Here is a 17,733-nt window from a genome sequence, read left to right as displayed (position 1 = left end):
TAACAAAATTAATCTGCTTGTAGAATCTTCCTTTGGGCCCAAACTGACAGGATAAAATGAAGTAATATTATACTGACATGAAAACTCCCATTTCTAAAAATACTAGTGAAAGGAACTAAACAACCAGTTTGGGCAAAGGTCACCTTTCAGTGCTTTATTGCATTACCAGAACAGATCAGATCTAGAAGACAGTTGCATTCACAAACAGCTGCAATATGGAGATGTTGGTATAAAACCATAAAAATAAAATAAAATATTTAAAAAAAATTAAAAAATTGCACAACGGACTCTGAGTAGAAGAGAAGTAGCACTGAATTTTAAATACTTTACATAAATCAATTTTCCTCATATTATATAATAAAATATCAGTATGATTAAAACAGAAACAGTAAAATCATGCCTAGATGAGTCTCTAGCTTCATGTTAGGTCTTCCTCGGAACTTGCAGATGTGTAGCCATGTGTATTCTTAGTATATTCACACATGTATATAAAAATACATACATTTTGGTCCATGACACAAAGGGAAGCTATTAAATATTTTTCCAACATGCTTAAATTGTGGCTAAGAAGTCACAGCTGAAGCTGCTTTGGCTAGTCACTTAGTGAACAATGTCAAATGCTGACTACCCGGACAGTTTCCATTCAAAAAAACATTTCAACTTGGGTCAACAATATTTACGAACCACTGGAATGAAATGCCATACTGTAATTTATCCATTATTAAGAGACAGTGTTACAGCTGGGTATGATGCATGCTCATTCTGACTGGAACTCTTCCAGGGATGGCTAGCACACCCTGAGCCTGGCACACCCATTCTGCAGGCCTGCCATGCTCGTTCTGTCATATCTTAGGTGGCACTGTCAAATTCAGAGAGGGATTCTGCACATATGTGGGGTCATCTCTGATTAGTTACTAAAAAACTGTTGCATATAAAGCAATAGATGAACAATTCAGATGTTTGTCTCTTATTGGGTTGACTCAATAAATGTTAACTAGAATTTCCCTTGCTCTCCTATCTCAGTGTTGGTCAGGAACAGCAAAGCTGCAAAATTAGACTACATAGCTACACAGTAAGAAGAGGGTACAGCATATCTTCACATCTTAGCCTTGCTCTTTGCTTTCTGCCTTTTCTTCATCACCTCTGAACCTCTTTCCCTTTTTCCAACCTATCTTGGATGGTTGAGTGCCTCTACTCTGCCTGACCTTGGATGGTTATCAGTTTTCAGTGAAGCCACTGTACTGCACCTACTTCCCCACTGTGTCTTACTCCTGCAGAGACCGCAGGAGTGCCAAAAAATCCCAGCTCTGATTTTGGGATGGGAATGGTTCTCAATATTCAGCATGGGCAAAGTTCTGAGTATTCAGCATTCTCAACCACAGGAGCTACTGTCAAGTTTTTGTAACTCCCCCAGTATCTGTGTAGGAAAGTCTGGGTTATATCTGCTGATATTTAAAAACAAGAAGTGTTTTTGACATAGAATAAAATGATAGATCATTTGCAGTACTATAAGATTATAAGATCTATAAAGTTATATCAGTCAATAGTTAGTGTTACCTGGCTTAGAAGCATAGAATGAATCATAGAATGGCTTGGGTTGGAAGGGACTCAAGGATCAAGTTCCAGCTTCCCTGCCACAGGCAGGGTTGTCAGCCGCTACATCAGGTACCATGTAAGACTGCCCAGGGACCCCATCCAACCTGGCCTTAAACACCTCCAGGAACGAGACATCCACAATCTTTCTGGGCAACCCATTCCAGCTCCACACCAGTCTCTCAGTAAAAAAGCCCACAGAAGTTCCCATTTGTGTTTTGGTGGAGTACATGGAGCTGTGCCCTTGGCTGGGGGAGAGAGAAGTATGTTTATATTGGTTCTAAAACACTGATTGTCTCCAGGGAACTTTCAGCTCTTTGTTTAGAGCCAGGCTGATGGGAGGTACTAGTCCAGTGTACTAATTTAGTAGGTTGATGAAGAGTTGGACACTCCCGGACACTGGTACTAGTGCCCAGCTCCTAATGGGAGGTGCTAATCCAGGGCAAGTTTTATAGGCTGTGGCAAAGCAGGGGAGTCAGAAATTGCAGCCTAGCAAGTCTTCTAATGTGTCATCATTTTTATTTCAGGGAAAAAAAATAGGGAGGAAAAAAGAAAAAAGTCCAACAAAGACGAAAGTAAGGAGTCAAAACAGGAAAGCAAAGGGCGAGCAGCCCGAAGACAAAACCGAGAGCAGAGGGAAAACAACAACAAAACGCAGCCGAAGAAACGAAAAGCCCCCAGTAAAGAGCAGAACCTGGCACCCGTCGACACTGCACATTAACAGCCTTCCATGATTGTTTAAGTCTTATGATGCTGCTATCTCTACCAGATCGCCCTGATAGGTGTTCCAACCATTCAGGCCGCAAATGGACAATGCTACCAGTTACTATTAAACTTTAAACAACATTCCAAATACTTCCTATATTCTCCAAGCAAACATAGTTTATTAAAGAGATTGAGATGAGCCAAGAAAAAGTCTAATAATGGGATACTTTAGAACTGTTATATTATATGCTTCCGTGCATCTGTAAAAGGCAATTAAGAAATTTTGTATATATTAATAATAGGGTATAAAATATAGCAATATAATAATGAACGACATTCAGATGAACAACGTTCTTTTTCTTTGTAAAATATTTTTCAAGTTATTGTTTAAGTATGAGGCAAGAGATATGTCTAAATCAAAGACGCAAATCGTATCCCTTCATATATTGTACATAACTATTACGAGAAGGAGGAAAACATTTCTGAAGAGCCAGGAGGAACCAAGGTTTTTATAACCTCTGGTGGAGCAGAGTGCTATTGCCTGTGCTTCCCTGGTCCGTGCTCCAAATGTGGATGAGGGACCACAGGGGAAAGCCTGCAAGGCTTCAAAAGCTGAAGGAAGAGAAGCAGAAACATCTGCAGCTTTGAAGACTGAATCCCTGAGGCAGAAAGTGATGGTGCTGAGCTTGAGTAGCACTCTTATCTGTGAGACAACAGAATGTTTTCTGGTCTAAACAGTGGTACAATGTGTGCTGTTTTATGCTTTTTATACCTATGTGTAACTTAAGTCTACATTTCAAATCTTCTGGTGAATGACAAATCGTATTTGTAGGAGACAATGTTGAGTTAATAAAAAACAGAGAAATAGACCATGTAACTGTATTTCTCACAGCGATGCTGTCTCCTTTGCTGCTGGGGGAGGGAAAAATTTAGTAGCTTCACATAGAGAAAAAGAAAACTTCAGCCACAACGTGCACAGTATAACCACAACTTCAAGCATATTGATGAATAGGATTTGTCAACTTTTATCTAATTTTACTTAAATTCTTGTCCCAGTTCTTCTATCTGACACAGAAGAAGTGAAAATGTCCATTGCTCACGGGGCAAGCAAAACTCCTTGGTAATATTCCTGCTAGGGTGACACTCAAACAAGGCACAGGCTGTGCTACATGCTGTCTCTGCTTAGAAATGGATTTATTCTTTACAGAAAAACACTGAGGAGCCAACTGATCACATTTGCTTAGTTGCATATGTGGGGTATTTTTCACAGGAGTAATAGCCTGCGTAGTGTGCCCTGTGGTCTAGAAAATGCAGCAGGCAAGGCTTCCTTGCCAGTTCTCCAATGATTTTGACTCTTCAGTGACTTTTGGAAGAAAATACTAATTATTCAGCCAGTGATGCAGTACTGTTTCATACATTTCGTTTTATAAGAACTTTGTCTCTTAAATATACACGTATAGACGTAGTAGTTTGATAACAAGGGTGTTGAAGGCTCTCACAGCTTGGCTGTATCTTTCATGAAAACTAGTCAAAACTTTGTGTGACTGGACCCAGGCTGCTTTCATATTATATATTTGCTGGCTGGTTCTAAAGGCTGACAGTGCATAACGTACAATTATGTCTGTAAGGGTGAGAGAAAAGTGGGGCACACTGAATGCCTGTGAGAGGCACCTAACATTGGGAAACCTGAGTGGAGGTAGCTCCCTGCAAGTTCCCGGCTCCATCAAGTAACTTACCTACATCTTCCTTCACAGTGAGCTAGTCTCCATCTCATACTGCTGACCCTAGCAGCAGCAATCTTCCTGCACTTGCATTTTCCCATTCTCTCAGTAGCATCAGCTGAGGAGAAGTTGGTGTCAGAGAAGCACAGGAGGGCACAGGAGCTGTGCTCAGCACTGAGTAACCAGAGAACGCTGAAGGGAGGCAGAGAGAGGAAAAGGCAAATCCTGCTTCTGCCAGACTCAGATATTGCCACGGGAGGCTGAGTTGCAGGCAGCAAATTTGTTCTGAGAGGGGTTGACATAACAGCAGGAAGAAGCATTCAGTGTTTCAAACCCTCTTTGGCAGCTGCAATTACCAATCTGCCTGGGGTGCTGGTAGAATATTAAGTTTCTCAGGAAGAATTTACTACTCAATTTACTTCTTCCAGGAACAGGCTGATGGCCAGGTAAACTATTCCTAGCTGGATCCATCAAACAAGACCACTTGCTGGACAACATGGATAACTTGAACCCAAGAAAGCTTTGTCTGCAACTCTTAAAAATGTTCAGCAGGATGATGTCTTTTTCCTGCTGTAATTAAATATGGTAGTTAGATGACATGGGGACTTCAGATGGACGAATGGTTTTCAATAAAGGTATGAACAAAACCTATACAAATAATTTGAGGAGAGTTAAGTAGAGGAAAAAGCAAAATAAGGGAGCTAAACCAAGAATGTCACTGATCTCAGTTACTCTGTTACATCATTTGGAGTCAATGAAAAAATGCCATTTATCTGGCAAAGACAGATGGAAGACTGGAAAAGCAGTATTAAGAGCAACAGATTGAAGGAAAAAAGAGAGTGAAAGGAAAAGAAGTTAAGACAAATGTGAGCTTTGTCATATACTGCCATATAAACCTTTATTACAAACTCTGGTGTGTCTCTCCCTTCTTACACAAGTGCTATTGACAAAGATGGTTTGTCTTACCAAGAACAGGGCTTGGAATACTATAACATTTCAGCCAGGATAAAAGTGTAAAAGGAATCTGGCTTGTGCTTGTAATAATTTATAGCAGGAGTACCTGAAAAAACATGATACAACTTTTCCTGGAAATGATCAAGAAAGCTGCTGTCATGTTGTTCACTCCCACACAGGATAATGTTTGATAATATTTCCTGTAGCCATAGTGAAGCACTAAAAAGTATGTCCAACTCATCTGGGCAACTAAAAGTTTCTCCAGTCCTGGCACCTAATGAAGACTACACTGATTGTACGTGAACTACTCCCAAGAAACTGAGGAATAATACAAAACATTGTAGGCCAAATATATCATAATGATACTTCTTGTCCATCAAGCAATAAGTACGTAAAATCAGCAGTCAATGAGCTTACATGCAAACTGAGTAAGAGCTAAGGGAGAGGGGAGTCATTGGAAGCCGCTGGAGAAGGGCTAAGTCCTACAAATGGCTGTGACTAAATTTGTGTGAAACATACAATTATTTCCTGGTTGAAAAGTGCTCAAAATCTTAAGATTTTGATATATTAACATCTCCAACTATAAGTAATTCCCACAGAAGGATTGTGAATAGATTGAAAACCACTCTCTCAGTTGGCCAAACTGTTGGCCAAATTCACTGTATGCTAGCTTTTAAAGAACTGTTCTGGAATAAAATACCTAATATTAGTTACAATCAATAGGAAAAAAAAACCCTAAAAACTAAAAACATAAATGAGGTGCTATTATGTCATTAAAGCAACTCAGGGTATTATAAACAGTAGCAAAAAAAAAAAAAAAAAAAAAAGGACAGAAAATATCAAAAAAACAACAGTTACAGTCCATGCTCCAGATCTCACCAAGCTATACCTAGTTCTCTCACCTGGCTGCATGTTAGTATAGTCCTGAATAAGGGAGTCTAGTGGTAAGATATGAGAAACAATTTGAGCTCTGTACTGTTGAACACTTCAATGGAATTTTTGCAGCATCTTTATTCTGAGCCACCTCCACAGCAGAACTATCAGGCTAATCAATGCTGAATGAGAGATCCTCCACTTAGCTGGGTTTTGCTGTAGCAGAAGGACCTATCAGCAGGATGGGACCAACCAGCCCTCACAATGAAAGTCTTGTGTCATATCCTCTACCATCTGACTCCGGATATTTGTGGTTGTAACACTGATGGGAAAGCAGCATATGAATATTGTTATTAATTCAGAAGTATCCCTCTATTGACCTCATGAGTCACTGTCATTTCCTTTTTTTGTTTCTGTGGTTTTAGGCTCTGAAACTTATTGAAGGCTCAACTTTATGATGCAGCATGAACGCACAATGTCTTTTGTATTCAATTGCTATGCATTGTTATTTTCAGGGTCAGCACTGGTTTTTATGGTTTGTGTGAATTTACATCAATTCTAGCAATAAATCTGCATAGCATGACATAATAGCTTATTACAGGAATTACTTTTTACAGTAAAATTTTGCAAGTAGCTGTTAAAACTGCAGTTTCAGATTAGCTTAGATCCAACAGCAAGGTCTTGGGTGGAAGTGTCAGATTTTCAGCTCAGATCTACTACTTTGTTGTCTTAGCACAGTGCTCATACATTAAAGATCTCACACTCTTACACAGCAAGTATACCCCCTCTGAAGGGGGAGAAGTGAGAATTGACTTCAACAAACAAGGCAAAGGCTGAGTTCAATGAATTCTTTGCTCCAGCCTTCAATAGCAGTCAGGCTTCCTGTGCCTCTCACATCCTTGAACTTCTGACTCCTATTGGTCAGGGGACCAATATCTCTCCCCCTGTAAACTTGGAGCAAGTCCAACATCACCTCTGAATGCATATGAGTCTATGGGGCCAGATGACACACATCCCAGCATTCAGAAGAAACTGGTTGATGTGGTTACCAAGCTGCTCTCCATCATATTTGAAATATTGTGGCTGTTAGGTGAAGTCTCTGGTGACTGGAAAAAGGAAAATATCCCTCTCACATTCAAGAAAGGAAGAAAGACCGACCCAGGGAACTACAGGCTGGTGAGCCTCACCTCTGTACCTGGAAAGATAATGAAGTAGATCCTCTTGGAAGAGATGTTGAGGCACATGCGAGATGAAGAGGTGATCCGAGATAACCAGGATGGCTTCACTAAAGGCAGAACAATCCTGACCAATCTGGTAGCCTTCTATGACAGTGGTGACATCTGTGGACAAAGGAGTTTACCTGGACTTGTGCAGGACTTTGAGATGGTCCCACACATTGTTATCTCTAAACTGGAGAGACATGGATTTGAAGGCTGAACTATTAGGTTGTTACAGTTGGTGTTACAGCTGAAAAGATTATCAGAGTGAAAATAGGAAAAGAAACAAACAGGGAAGGAATGTTCACCTGTAGCCGAAGATTTAGGTTCACAAAAAGACTCCATAGAGGAGAGACCAGAAAGAGTGCCTTCCCCAGTGCCAGTCAGCCCTTAAATGGGGTCTAAGAGAGGTGCAGCCAGGCTCCACCCCTTCTGATCACACAGATGAATTGCTTTCACCTGTGCTCCCAGGGCTGACTCAGTGCTTGCCTCAAATGATCAATCAGTGATTCAGGCCATGACTCAACAGATCCCATACATAGGTGGATAAAGAATTGGTTGAATAGTCATAGCTATAGGGTTGTGGTCAAGGACTCTATGTCCAGGTGAAGGCTCGTCACAAGTCGTGTTTCCCAGGGGCCCATCTCGGGACTGGTGCTCTTCAACATCTTGATCAATGATATAGGCAGTGGAACTGAGTGTATCCTCAGCAAGTCTGCTGATAATACCAAGCTGAGTGGTACAGTTGACACAACAGAAGGAAGGGATGCCATCCAGAGGCACATAGACATGCTCAAAAAGTGGGCCTATGAGAACCTAATGCAGCTCAACAAGGCCAAGTGCAAGCTGTTGCTCTGGGAAGTCCCAGATATGTGTACAGACTAGGAGAAGAACTCATTGAGAGCAACACTAAGGAGGGAGCTGGTAGGCAATAAGCCAGCAGTGTGCCAACTGTATCCTGGGCTGCATCAAAAGAAGAGTGGCCAGCAGAGGGCAGATCACCATCCCCATCTACTCTGCCCTTATAAGGACCCATCTGGAGTACTGCATCCAGGCCTGCAGTCTCTAGCACAAGAAAGATGTGGAGCTGTTGGCACAGGTCCAGAGGAGAGCCACAGAGATCAAAGGGCTGGAGCACATTTCCTATGAAAAAAGATTGAGAGAGTTGGTCTTGTTCAGCTTGGAGAAGAGGAGGCTCTGGGGAGTCCTCATTGTGGACCAGATGTTTGAACTAGATGAACTGATATTTGGACTAGATGATCTTGGAGGTCCTTTCCAGCCTTAATAAATCTAGGATCTATGAATCTACGTGGCCTACCAGTACTTGAGGGGAGCTAATAAGGGAGACTAACTTTTTACATAATCTGATAGTGACAGAACAAGAAGGAATGGCTTCAAACTAAAAAATTGGAGATTTAGCTTAGATGTTCACAATAAGGTTTTCATTAGCTTTAAGACCTACAGAACTGATTCCTGTTACAATAGCGAAGAATTGAAGTTGGAATGTGCAGAAGTACTGTGATGCTCTCAACAGGACAAACCATGCTCCCAGGGAAGGCTCTATAAAAAAAACTACTTCTATGATTAAGAGTTCTAAAATGCAAAGATCATATGTGTTAACATTATTCAAGTACTCCAGTTGATAAGTATGATTGTATGCATGATCCATTCTGTTCCCTAGGCGTCAGCTATGATCAGTTCTGGTTCAGCCTGGAGAAAAGAAGGCTGAGGGGTGACCTCATTGCAGCCTTTCAATACCTAAAGGGAGCCTACAAACAGGAGGGGAATCAACTCTTTGAAAGGGTTGATAACTGCAGGACAAGGAGAAATGGTTTTAAGTTGAGGGAGGGGAGATTTAGGCTGGATGTCAGGGGTAAATTCTTTACAGAGAGAATGGTGAGGTGCTGGAACAGGCTGCCCAGAGAGGTTATAGATGCCCTGTCCCTGGAGGTGTTCAAGGCCAGATTGGATGGGGCCCTGGGCAGCCTGGTCTAGTATTAAATGTGGAGGTTGTTGGCCCTGCATGTGGCAGGGGTGTTGGAGATTCATGATCCTTGAGGTCCCTTCCAACCCTGGCCATTCTGCGATTCCATGATGTTAGGATGAAAGTTTTTTATTCGGAGGGTGGTGAGGTAATTAAATAGAGAAGCTGTGGATGTCCATCTCTGGAGTTAATCAAGGCTGGGTTGGATGGGTCCTTGAGTAGCCTGATCTAGTGGATCCATGGCAGGGGGGTAGGAACTAGATGGTCTTTAATGTACCTTCCAATTTAAGCCATTCTACGACTCTATGATTCTATGATTCAAGTGTACATAGCAATTACACAGTCCCAATTTACTCTCTCACTCAACCTTTTGTTAAAGGTGGATTAGATATTTCCTATAATTTTGTGATAAATTGTTATCACCTAAATAGACGTTAAGTAAGTATGTTTGTTCGCCATTCCAATAACCTATCTGTCACTTACATCTTTCTTTCCTACTTAGCTGCAATATTCCTGGTGGGTTAAGGTTTGCTCTTTCTGCTCCAGAATGCTAATTACATTTGCCAGTAATAAGCAAGAGTACACACTGATTTGTTTGGCATATAAATTTCTGGTTTAAAATGTTTGTTCATACTGTTCTATAGAGTATCTCAATATATTAATATCCATATCAAACCCTCACAATCAAAATGGTCATTCAATTTCTTAAAAGAAAGGTCTCTTTAGAAGTCTAGTTGGAAGAGCATCTTGATTGGGTAACATTTACTAACCATCTTTTTAGATATAAATCTGTCTGAGAATGATGATGCGCAAGAAAACAGACCTTTAAGGATTTTCAAAATTGGCCATTTGGTACTCCTTTTTAGAATGTACTAAGTATTTCCTAGGAGTTGCCTAAAATGTATTTCAATGTCTTGTGGCTCCAATTTCCAACTCAGCATTACCATGCCCAATCTGGTCTGTTCATGGGAAGGTTAATAATAAGTACAGAACTTTCCGCCTTGTCTTCCTGATACACTCACAAGCCTGCAATTGCACTGTGCACACAGCTGTGAGCTAAATTACGTTTAATTCAATACACCCTATAGAACCATTGACTCATAGAATGGTTTGGGTTGGAAGAGACTTTTAAGATCATGTAGTTCCAATCCCCCGCTATAGGCAGGGACACCACCCACTAGATCAGGTTGCTCAGAGTCCCATCCAGGTTGGCCTTCAATGCTTCCAGGGAGGGGGTGTTTACAACTTCCTTGGGCAACCTGTTCCTATGTCTCACTGCCCTCATAGAAAATAATTTCTTCCTAATATCTAGTCTAAATCTACCCTCCTCCAGTTTAAAACCATCTCCCCTCATCCTGTCACTACTTGCCCTTATAAAAAGTCACTCTCCATCTTTCCTGCAGGCCCCCTTCAGGTACTGGAAGGCCACTATAAGGTCTCCTCAGGACCTTCTCTTCTCCAGGCTGAAGAGCCCCAGCTCTTTCAGCCTATCCTCATAGAGGAGGTGCTCCAGCCCTCTGATCATCATGGTCCTCCTCTGGACCTCCTCCAGCAACTTCATGTCCTTCTTATTTTGGGAGCGCCAGAACTGGACACAGTATTCCAGGTGGGGTCTCATGAAAGCAGAATAGACTGGCAGAATCATCTCCCTCAACCTGCTGGTCACACTTTTCTTGATGCAACCCAGGATATGGTTGGCCTTTTGGGCTGCAAGCACACACTTCTGGCTCACATTGAATCCCAGAGTCTTTAACCATTCTCCTTTCTGACTGGCTTTCCTTCAGCTGCCTGTACACACCTTCAGATTTCCCTGTCTCCAACTGAATTTTGGAAGCTCAAGTCATTGTAGTTACACAGAGTGGTATCACATTCACCTCTAGTTTTATCTCTTCCTTGTGTCCTCTCCACTTTCCTACTAAGTGCCCCCTTCTTCTTCCCTGTTCTTCTTCTACACTACCGCCAATCCCTTCCTTCTTCTCTCTTGGTTACAGGCACATCTGCTGGTCAAATGGCAGTGCTCTCTTTGTATTTGACCTCCGACACTCTTCAGACTTTTTCACTCTCTTCACATCTCTCACATACTTATTTTACTTCATCTTATGAAGGCTGGGAAGTAAAGTTAAAACAGTTTCAATACCAGACTCCCTTTTAATGAAGGAGTCTGAGTCTGGGGACAGGGAAGTAGACTAAAAATCCTCTCTTGGATGAAATTTCCACCACAACTTTCTCAGTAATAAGTACTGTGGAAGCAGAAGAACATTTGCAGGCACCACAAAAATAGGACTCAATAAAACAGAAAAGGAAGGGAGAAGAGTTGTGAGCTGGTCTGTCAACTTCAAAAGAGCGATGTGAACAACATTCATCGAGCCATAGCTATTTTTTTTCTTGTTTCCCCATTGTATAATGAGAATATAGGACAAGGAAAAATGCTCCCAGAATGAAACTACCAGATTTCTATTTATTTAAGTTTTGATGCATCTATAAGAGAGTACTAGAGAAAAGACAAATTAAGGCAGATATGGGAACAGGAGGATGAGTAAGAGGCTGTAAAATATACTGTCATTCTTTAATATATGCATGAAATAATCTCTACTGATTCGTAGCCAGCATACCTATTGCTGAGCTGGTTAATAAAGTTCTACAGATGTTTGGGACAACCTGTATAGCAACCACCACCTTGCACTAGTGAGACAGGTATTCTTCCAGAGAAAGAGATGAAAGAAATGCTTATGGTTTTTTTTGTTTTGGTTTGGTTTGTTTTTTTTTTTGTGTGTGTGTGTATGTCTAAAGAACAGGACATACACAAAACCCCATTCTTTCTAGCCCATACTACAGCACAAAATACATGTTTTTTTGAATGACTCGTTCCTTATAAATACTATCAATGTACTTCATACTTCCCTAAAATAAGCTTCTAGGAAAAAGGAAAGATGAATGAAATTTCACAGCTAACAGCCTGTTCAAGGGTATTTCTTTTTTTATGATAACTTTAATGTTGTTTTAATCTGATGTCAAAGTTGAACAATGGTGCAAACTTTGAAAAACATCTTACAGCAAAAGTGTAATTTAAAATGATAAAGAGAAGTTTACCTCAGTGACATTTTGTTATTAAAATAAGCCTCCAGTGAGTAAATAACAGCAAATCTGTCATGCAGCTACTAATAATTCTATCCTTTGGAACAGGGTTTATAGTATCATAGAGCTGGAGAGGATTAAAAATGGGTAAACTGCCTCTACATGACACTGATGAATATCACTGCATGACTGCTACTTATTGGAAAAGCAATGTCCTAAACAGTGGTCATCCTACCATCTGTTTCTCCCCACTGTTACTATTCTACAAGCTGGTGGAAGAACATCAGGTTTTTCAATGCTCCTGGGCAAGGAGCATTCACTCACTCTGCTTTTAAAGCAGATTTCTTGAACAGTGGCAGATGTGTATGGTTCTGCCACTTTTTGTGACGGACTCCATGTCAGATGTCCTGCTGCTACGCTATTCATTAACAGTACCTGAGATATTACTGCTTTTCCGGCCTCTCCCTTCTACTGGAGAGTGACTTTGGCAGTTCCAAGCGTGCAATAAACATCTCATTTTTCAAGATTCTTGTTACAGTTTTCTAAATCACATTTCTACCCACCAGCCCACTATCCCTATGTATGTATTGACCATATGTAGGATAGTTAATTCATGCTGCTGACTGCATGCCTTGGAAGACCCATATGCACATGTATGCGCGTTAGGATCAGAGACAGAAGGACTGGGAAGGATTGGGTTTTCAATCACACTCCTCTAAAAAAAGATGAGATGCCGTTACAGTTTTAGACATCTTTAAAGCCTGAGAGGGAACATTTACATGTATTAATCTCCCCTAGTCATCCCTGAAATGAATCCCAAGAGCCCAGCCTGATCTCTTGGACTGCAGGCATGGTCCATTTCTATATGTTTGTAATATACCACATTATTTCTGTATCATCTTCTCCACACTGATGCTCAACTCATTTCCTAATGGGATCTGTAGTAACTTGCATTCTTCTTCAATGTTAATGAAATAGCTTGCATTATTGTTAATGAATAGTGAGTATTGAGCCACTCTCCATTCTCTATCCAGACAAAACTTTTTTGGAGCAGCTTTTGGTGATAGCTCTGCAGATGATCTGAAGTACAAGCACATATCCTACTCTACAGGGGTTCCTTTGCCTTATTGGCATTTTCTGAGCTTCAGTAGTGCATCAAATGATGTAATTACCATCTCTCATCTGTAGTTTTTTTCACATTCTGTTTCCTATGACCCTACATTTGAAATGTCTAACGCGTTACTGAAGTCTAGACGTACTGTGCTTGCTTGGTCCTTAGAGGGAAGGAGAAGAACAATCAAGTATTCCTAAGTTAGTGGAAATTCCTTGAGAAATCATTTTCTTGTTTTGATTTGTTTTGCTTTGTTATACAAGATAGAAATGTCAATATAAGATAATTTCTTAAGCACGTTAACTGTGAGACTTGCATTTTCAAGATTAATTCCTGGGAAAAGAAAAGCCTGGTAATTAAAAGTAAGTATTTGAAAGTCAGCTGGGCACCTTAAGCTGAGATTCTCATACACCATTAGGGGGCCACCTTAATATAAGATCTTAAGAATGAAGCTTTTAGAAAGACTTAGAAGTTTTATTCAGGCGAGGAACACTTGCTCAGGGATAAGTAAGAATTCCTTGCAATTTTCTCATGTGTCTTACAGAATCCTAGGAGCAATTTCATACATTAGGAAATGCAGGTCCACCTGCAGTTCAGTTACTATCAGTGGGTGGTTAAAAAGCACAAAGCCTGCACTGTACCTAAGCTGTAATTAAAGTGGTATCAACTATTTTTCAATATAGAAAGCTCTGTCTTCTGACTACAAGAATAAGTAAGTCATTGGTCAGGAATGCTGGATAGTCATAATTTCAGGCCTATAAATCCTGCTTAGTGTGTTTTGTAACCAGCCTTTACTGAAATATTACTTCATAAAAAATCACACTAATAGCATCACACATTGTATTGTATATTACTAAAAGCTAGAGCTGCAGAAGCGTCTTCATCATCCTTCAGCTATCTCCCTTCATGGAAAAGCAATAACTGCCATGGTTTCAAAAATGGTCGACAGTATCATGAGGAATTTCAATATGAATTTGAAACTGGTATGTTCTTTGCAAGCTATAAACAAGCATCTAGGCAGTAACTTATTTAGAAAATACACTGATAGCATTGCACGATTTCTTTAATAGTTTTTAACTTGATATTTTTTTAATATCTGCACACAGATCTGCAGTTAAGGTTTCATTGCATGTTATTTTTATGTAAACAATAACAATGACTTATCTATATAAAGCTGTCACAACTTATGCTGCCTTGTGTGAGATTTGCTGCCAGGCCATGAAAAAGTGCTTGGGACACTTCCTTGGCGTTTGGCTGGTCTGATGCACTAGGCATCAGTCTCTTTGCTCAGTGAAGCACAAGAAGGAATCTCTGACAAGTCTTCAGCAAAGTCTGAGAAGATTCCCATGGGTATCTATGAAGCAGCAAGAGGAAATTCTGCTAGGCCAGAGAATCATAGAATCACTTAGGTTGGAAAAGACCTTAAAGATCATCGAGTCCAACCACGACCTAACCACACTACCCTAACAACCCTCCTCTAAATCATGTCCCTGAGCAGAAGGTCAGATGGAAGGGTTACATCTTTCAGGTATGTAACAGTGGTCTTTCAGAAAGCACAAGCTAAAGAGATGATGTTACACTTTTCAACTACAGAAAGGGATATCTGGATGAGGCATTAAAAACAATATTTTATGACAAAAGGAGGGAGTCAATGGAAGCAGTACCGTAAGGAAACTGTGGAGCCTCTGACAATGAACTTCAGCAAACACAAGTTAGATAAATAGCTATTAAACACCAGAGGTATATGGCAGTCCAGCATTAGAAGAGAGGGATGGACTATGTTAATCTCCTAGAATTTTCTCTTGCCGTCTTTTGTTATGATTTTCCTGCATCTGATTGTATCTATGAAGCAGAATACAAATATATACAGCAATTCCAATGAGGCTGTGATGGACATGACCATGAATAGGACTCACTTGGAGGATAGCTGAAGGAAACAGAGCTATGGAGTTCTTTACATGTCTAACTCTCACTTCTCTATTTTCTGCATATACTAAACAATAACACCCAGTGAGGGCAGAGAGAAAAGTGCAACACATGACGAACACCCTGAAAAATCTAGATAGATAAAACTAAAATATCACTTCTATCCCATCTGTAGCCAGTTTGTAATTTTATTACTTTCTCAGGATGTGCAATGCTTGCACTCTTAACTCCCATTTTCATGCATTCAGACAAAAATACCCACAGTTTTTCTTATTATTTTCCAAACAAAACTTAAGTTTCTCTGTTTCTCAGTGGCTCAAATGATCAGCAAAGCCTCCAAATTCAGAAGAAAAATACAAAACATAAATTCTATAATCTCCTTTCTTACAAGAACAAAACTTGTACTGTCACGTTATCCACCTGTCAGCCAGCTGTGCCAGCAACTTTCCAGCTTGCTGGCCAGTTTAATCCTGACTTAAAAAAAATATCCTAGAAAATTAGGTTTATTCAATGTATACACTTGATAGAGAGGTCTTGGCTTGTCAGCCAACACACGCAGAGCTCCAGAGCTGTCTGCAAGAGGTGGAAAAAGAGTAGGCCTGGGGCCAGAAGACATGAATTAAAAGGAAATTAGGCCTTCTTATTTTAGCTGCTCATGGAGAGAATAGTTCTATCTTCCAAACTTAAAATTTGTAATTTTTAAAGGGATCAGTGATACCTGTTAGCAGACAAAGTTGCAGCTTTACACTGCACCTGAAAGATGCAGCCTGGAAGAGCAGAGCCCTCTCTGATATTATCCATGTGGCCACTCCTGCAGACAGCAACAGGATAGATTTGTAGAACCCTTTTAATGACCATGTCAGCCACACACATACCAAAATTCAGTCAGCTAAGGCAAATCTGCTCTAGCACAGACTTCAACACAACAGCTCAAGCACTGCTGCTTGCTCCAGTAAGTGTGAAGATAAAGCAGCAGAGGGAGCACAGTCATCACTGCCCTACTGACTCCCAAGGAAATCTACTCCTGTGCCCAGCACTTGGCAGAGGGATGGCAGTATAGAGGCAGCCTCACTGGTTGTTCTCTAAGCAGAAGGATGAAATTTTAAGAACTGTTGATTCTGGCATCTTAAGGTACTTGCATACATTATGTCTACAATTAATGAAAAATAAAGATTCTTCTGGATTTCTCAAAAGTCTTAGGCATAGTTTAGAAGCCCAACTCCTTCCTCCCGGTCACAGGTGGCTCTTCCCAATGCCAGAATAATTTACCTACTCAGCATAAGCAGCACAAGTAAAGAAGCAGCACTGAGGAATCAGTAATTAAAGGAGTCAAAGGCAGCAAAACAAGAGTCTAGTTATAGGCTTCAAGGCTGTGCTTCTCACAACTCACTGTGAAGGCTGACAGGTGTTAGCAATACACAGTGTGAGTCTGAGGCAATGGAGCTGAGGGATGGACGTGTTAACGCATCTGAGCAATTGCTGACTTCTCACACACTGAATAGATTACAACCTCTCTAGCACAAGAAACTTCCCAGTAATACATCTCCTGCCAAAAGACATTTCTTTACATCATGACTGAAGAATATGAACTACAGGAGAGACCCAGCATCCCAGATCAATACTTACCAGCTTTCCAGCTGGAAGAATCATCAAGGAAGAATGAAGCTACATAAAAAACAGATGGAATAGAAAATTTGGTGAGGACGGTATGTTAGTAAAACATACTTCACCTGAAACTTAATTGCTTCTTGCACTGGATCATGTTTTTCCCTGCAAGTTTCTATTTCAGGAAGGAAAAAAAAAAAGTCGTCTTGCTTTTGTTTTGGCCCTACACTTCCAGTATATTTCAGACTCTTTTGACAATTAGCTTCAGCCTGAAATTCAGAGCTAGGATGCGAGTGTCAAATGAAGACTGCTCTCCATATATTCTCACTCACTGCAGATTTGAATTTCAAAATCTGAAGTTTTTTGCACCTTCTGCCATTTTAGGTAATGTATCAAATGCTTTAGAAGTACTGTTTTCACTCATATTTTCTATGGAAGCTTGAGAGATACTAATGACCGATGAGGAGACTTCTTACTAACTTGTTTGTTGCAGTGTTGAGATTATCTGAACAATATTTTCTTTTTAAATTCAATTACATATTAATAACACATACGAAACATTCGACTTATGAAGATCTAGGCCTGATACGTATTTCAAATCTGTATATCCTCAGTTGTAATTAGAGGGCCTGCTTTGTGGCAGAAACTTTGAAAGATCACTTTTGTCTTTTTCACTCTATTTTCCAAGATTCTACATAGACACAATGATCAAGAACAGGATTTCCAGCTGCACCCAAAAGAGAGTCAAATGCAGCCCCAAAGGTCACTAGGAATGATTTCTACCTATTTTCATTGGCTCTAGAAAAGCCTGTGAGTGCTGTTTGTCAGTCAGAGTGCTGCTGTACAGTTTTCTGGGTTCCAGTTCCAAGTAGGGCCTTCATCCCCTCCCAAGGTGTTTGAAGGACATCCCAATGAGACTTTGTCTAACCTGGCAGTGTCTTGCTTGGCAGCTGGGTAACAAGAAGCATT

At 40.5% G+C, this 17,733-nt stretch overlaps 1 protein-coding gene across 2 annotated transcripts in view; it reads left to right on the top strand.

The window, feature by feature from the left end:
* RSPO3 (R-spondin 3) overlaps nucleotides 1-3,180 on the top strand; it is a 59,106-nt gene extending 55,926 nt beyond the window's left edge. For both annotated transcript variants that reach the window (XM_085217363.1, XM_085217362.1), the window contains one exon: nucleotides 2,121-3,180. In XM_085217363.1, the coding sequence (XP_085073489.1) occupies nucleotides 2,121-2,314 (194 nt within the window). In that variant the 3' untranslated portion in view covers nucleotides 2,315-3,180. The remainder of the gene's footprint in view (nucleotides 1-2,120) is intronic.
* Nucleotides 3,181-17,733: the final 14,553 nt, after the last annotated feature.

The sequence above is a fragment of the Meleagris gallopavo genome, chromosome 2 (assembly GCF_905368555.1).
Source record: "Meleagris gallopavo chromosome 2, MGAL_WU_HG_1.1, whole genome shotgun sequence".
Lineage (NCBI taxonomy): Eukaryota > Metazoa > Chordata > Aves > Galliformes > Phasianidae > Meleagris > Meleagris gallopavo.
This window is presented reverse-complemented; position numbering and strand designations above follow the sequence as displayed.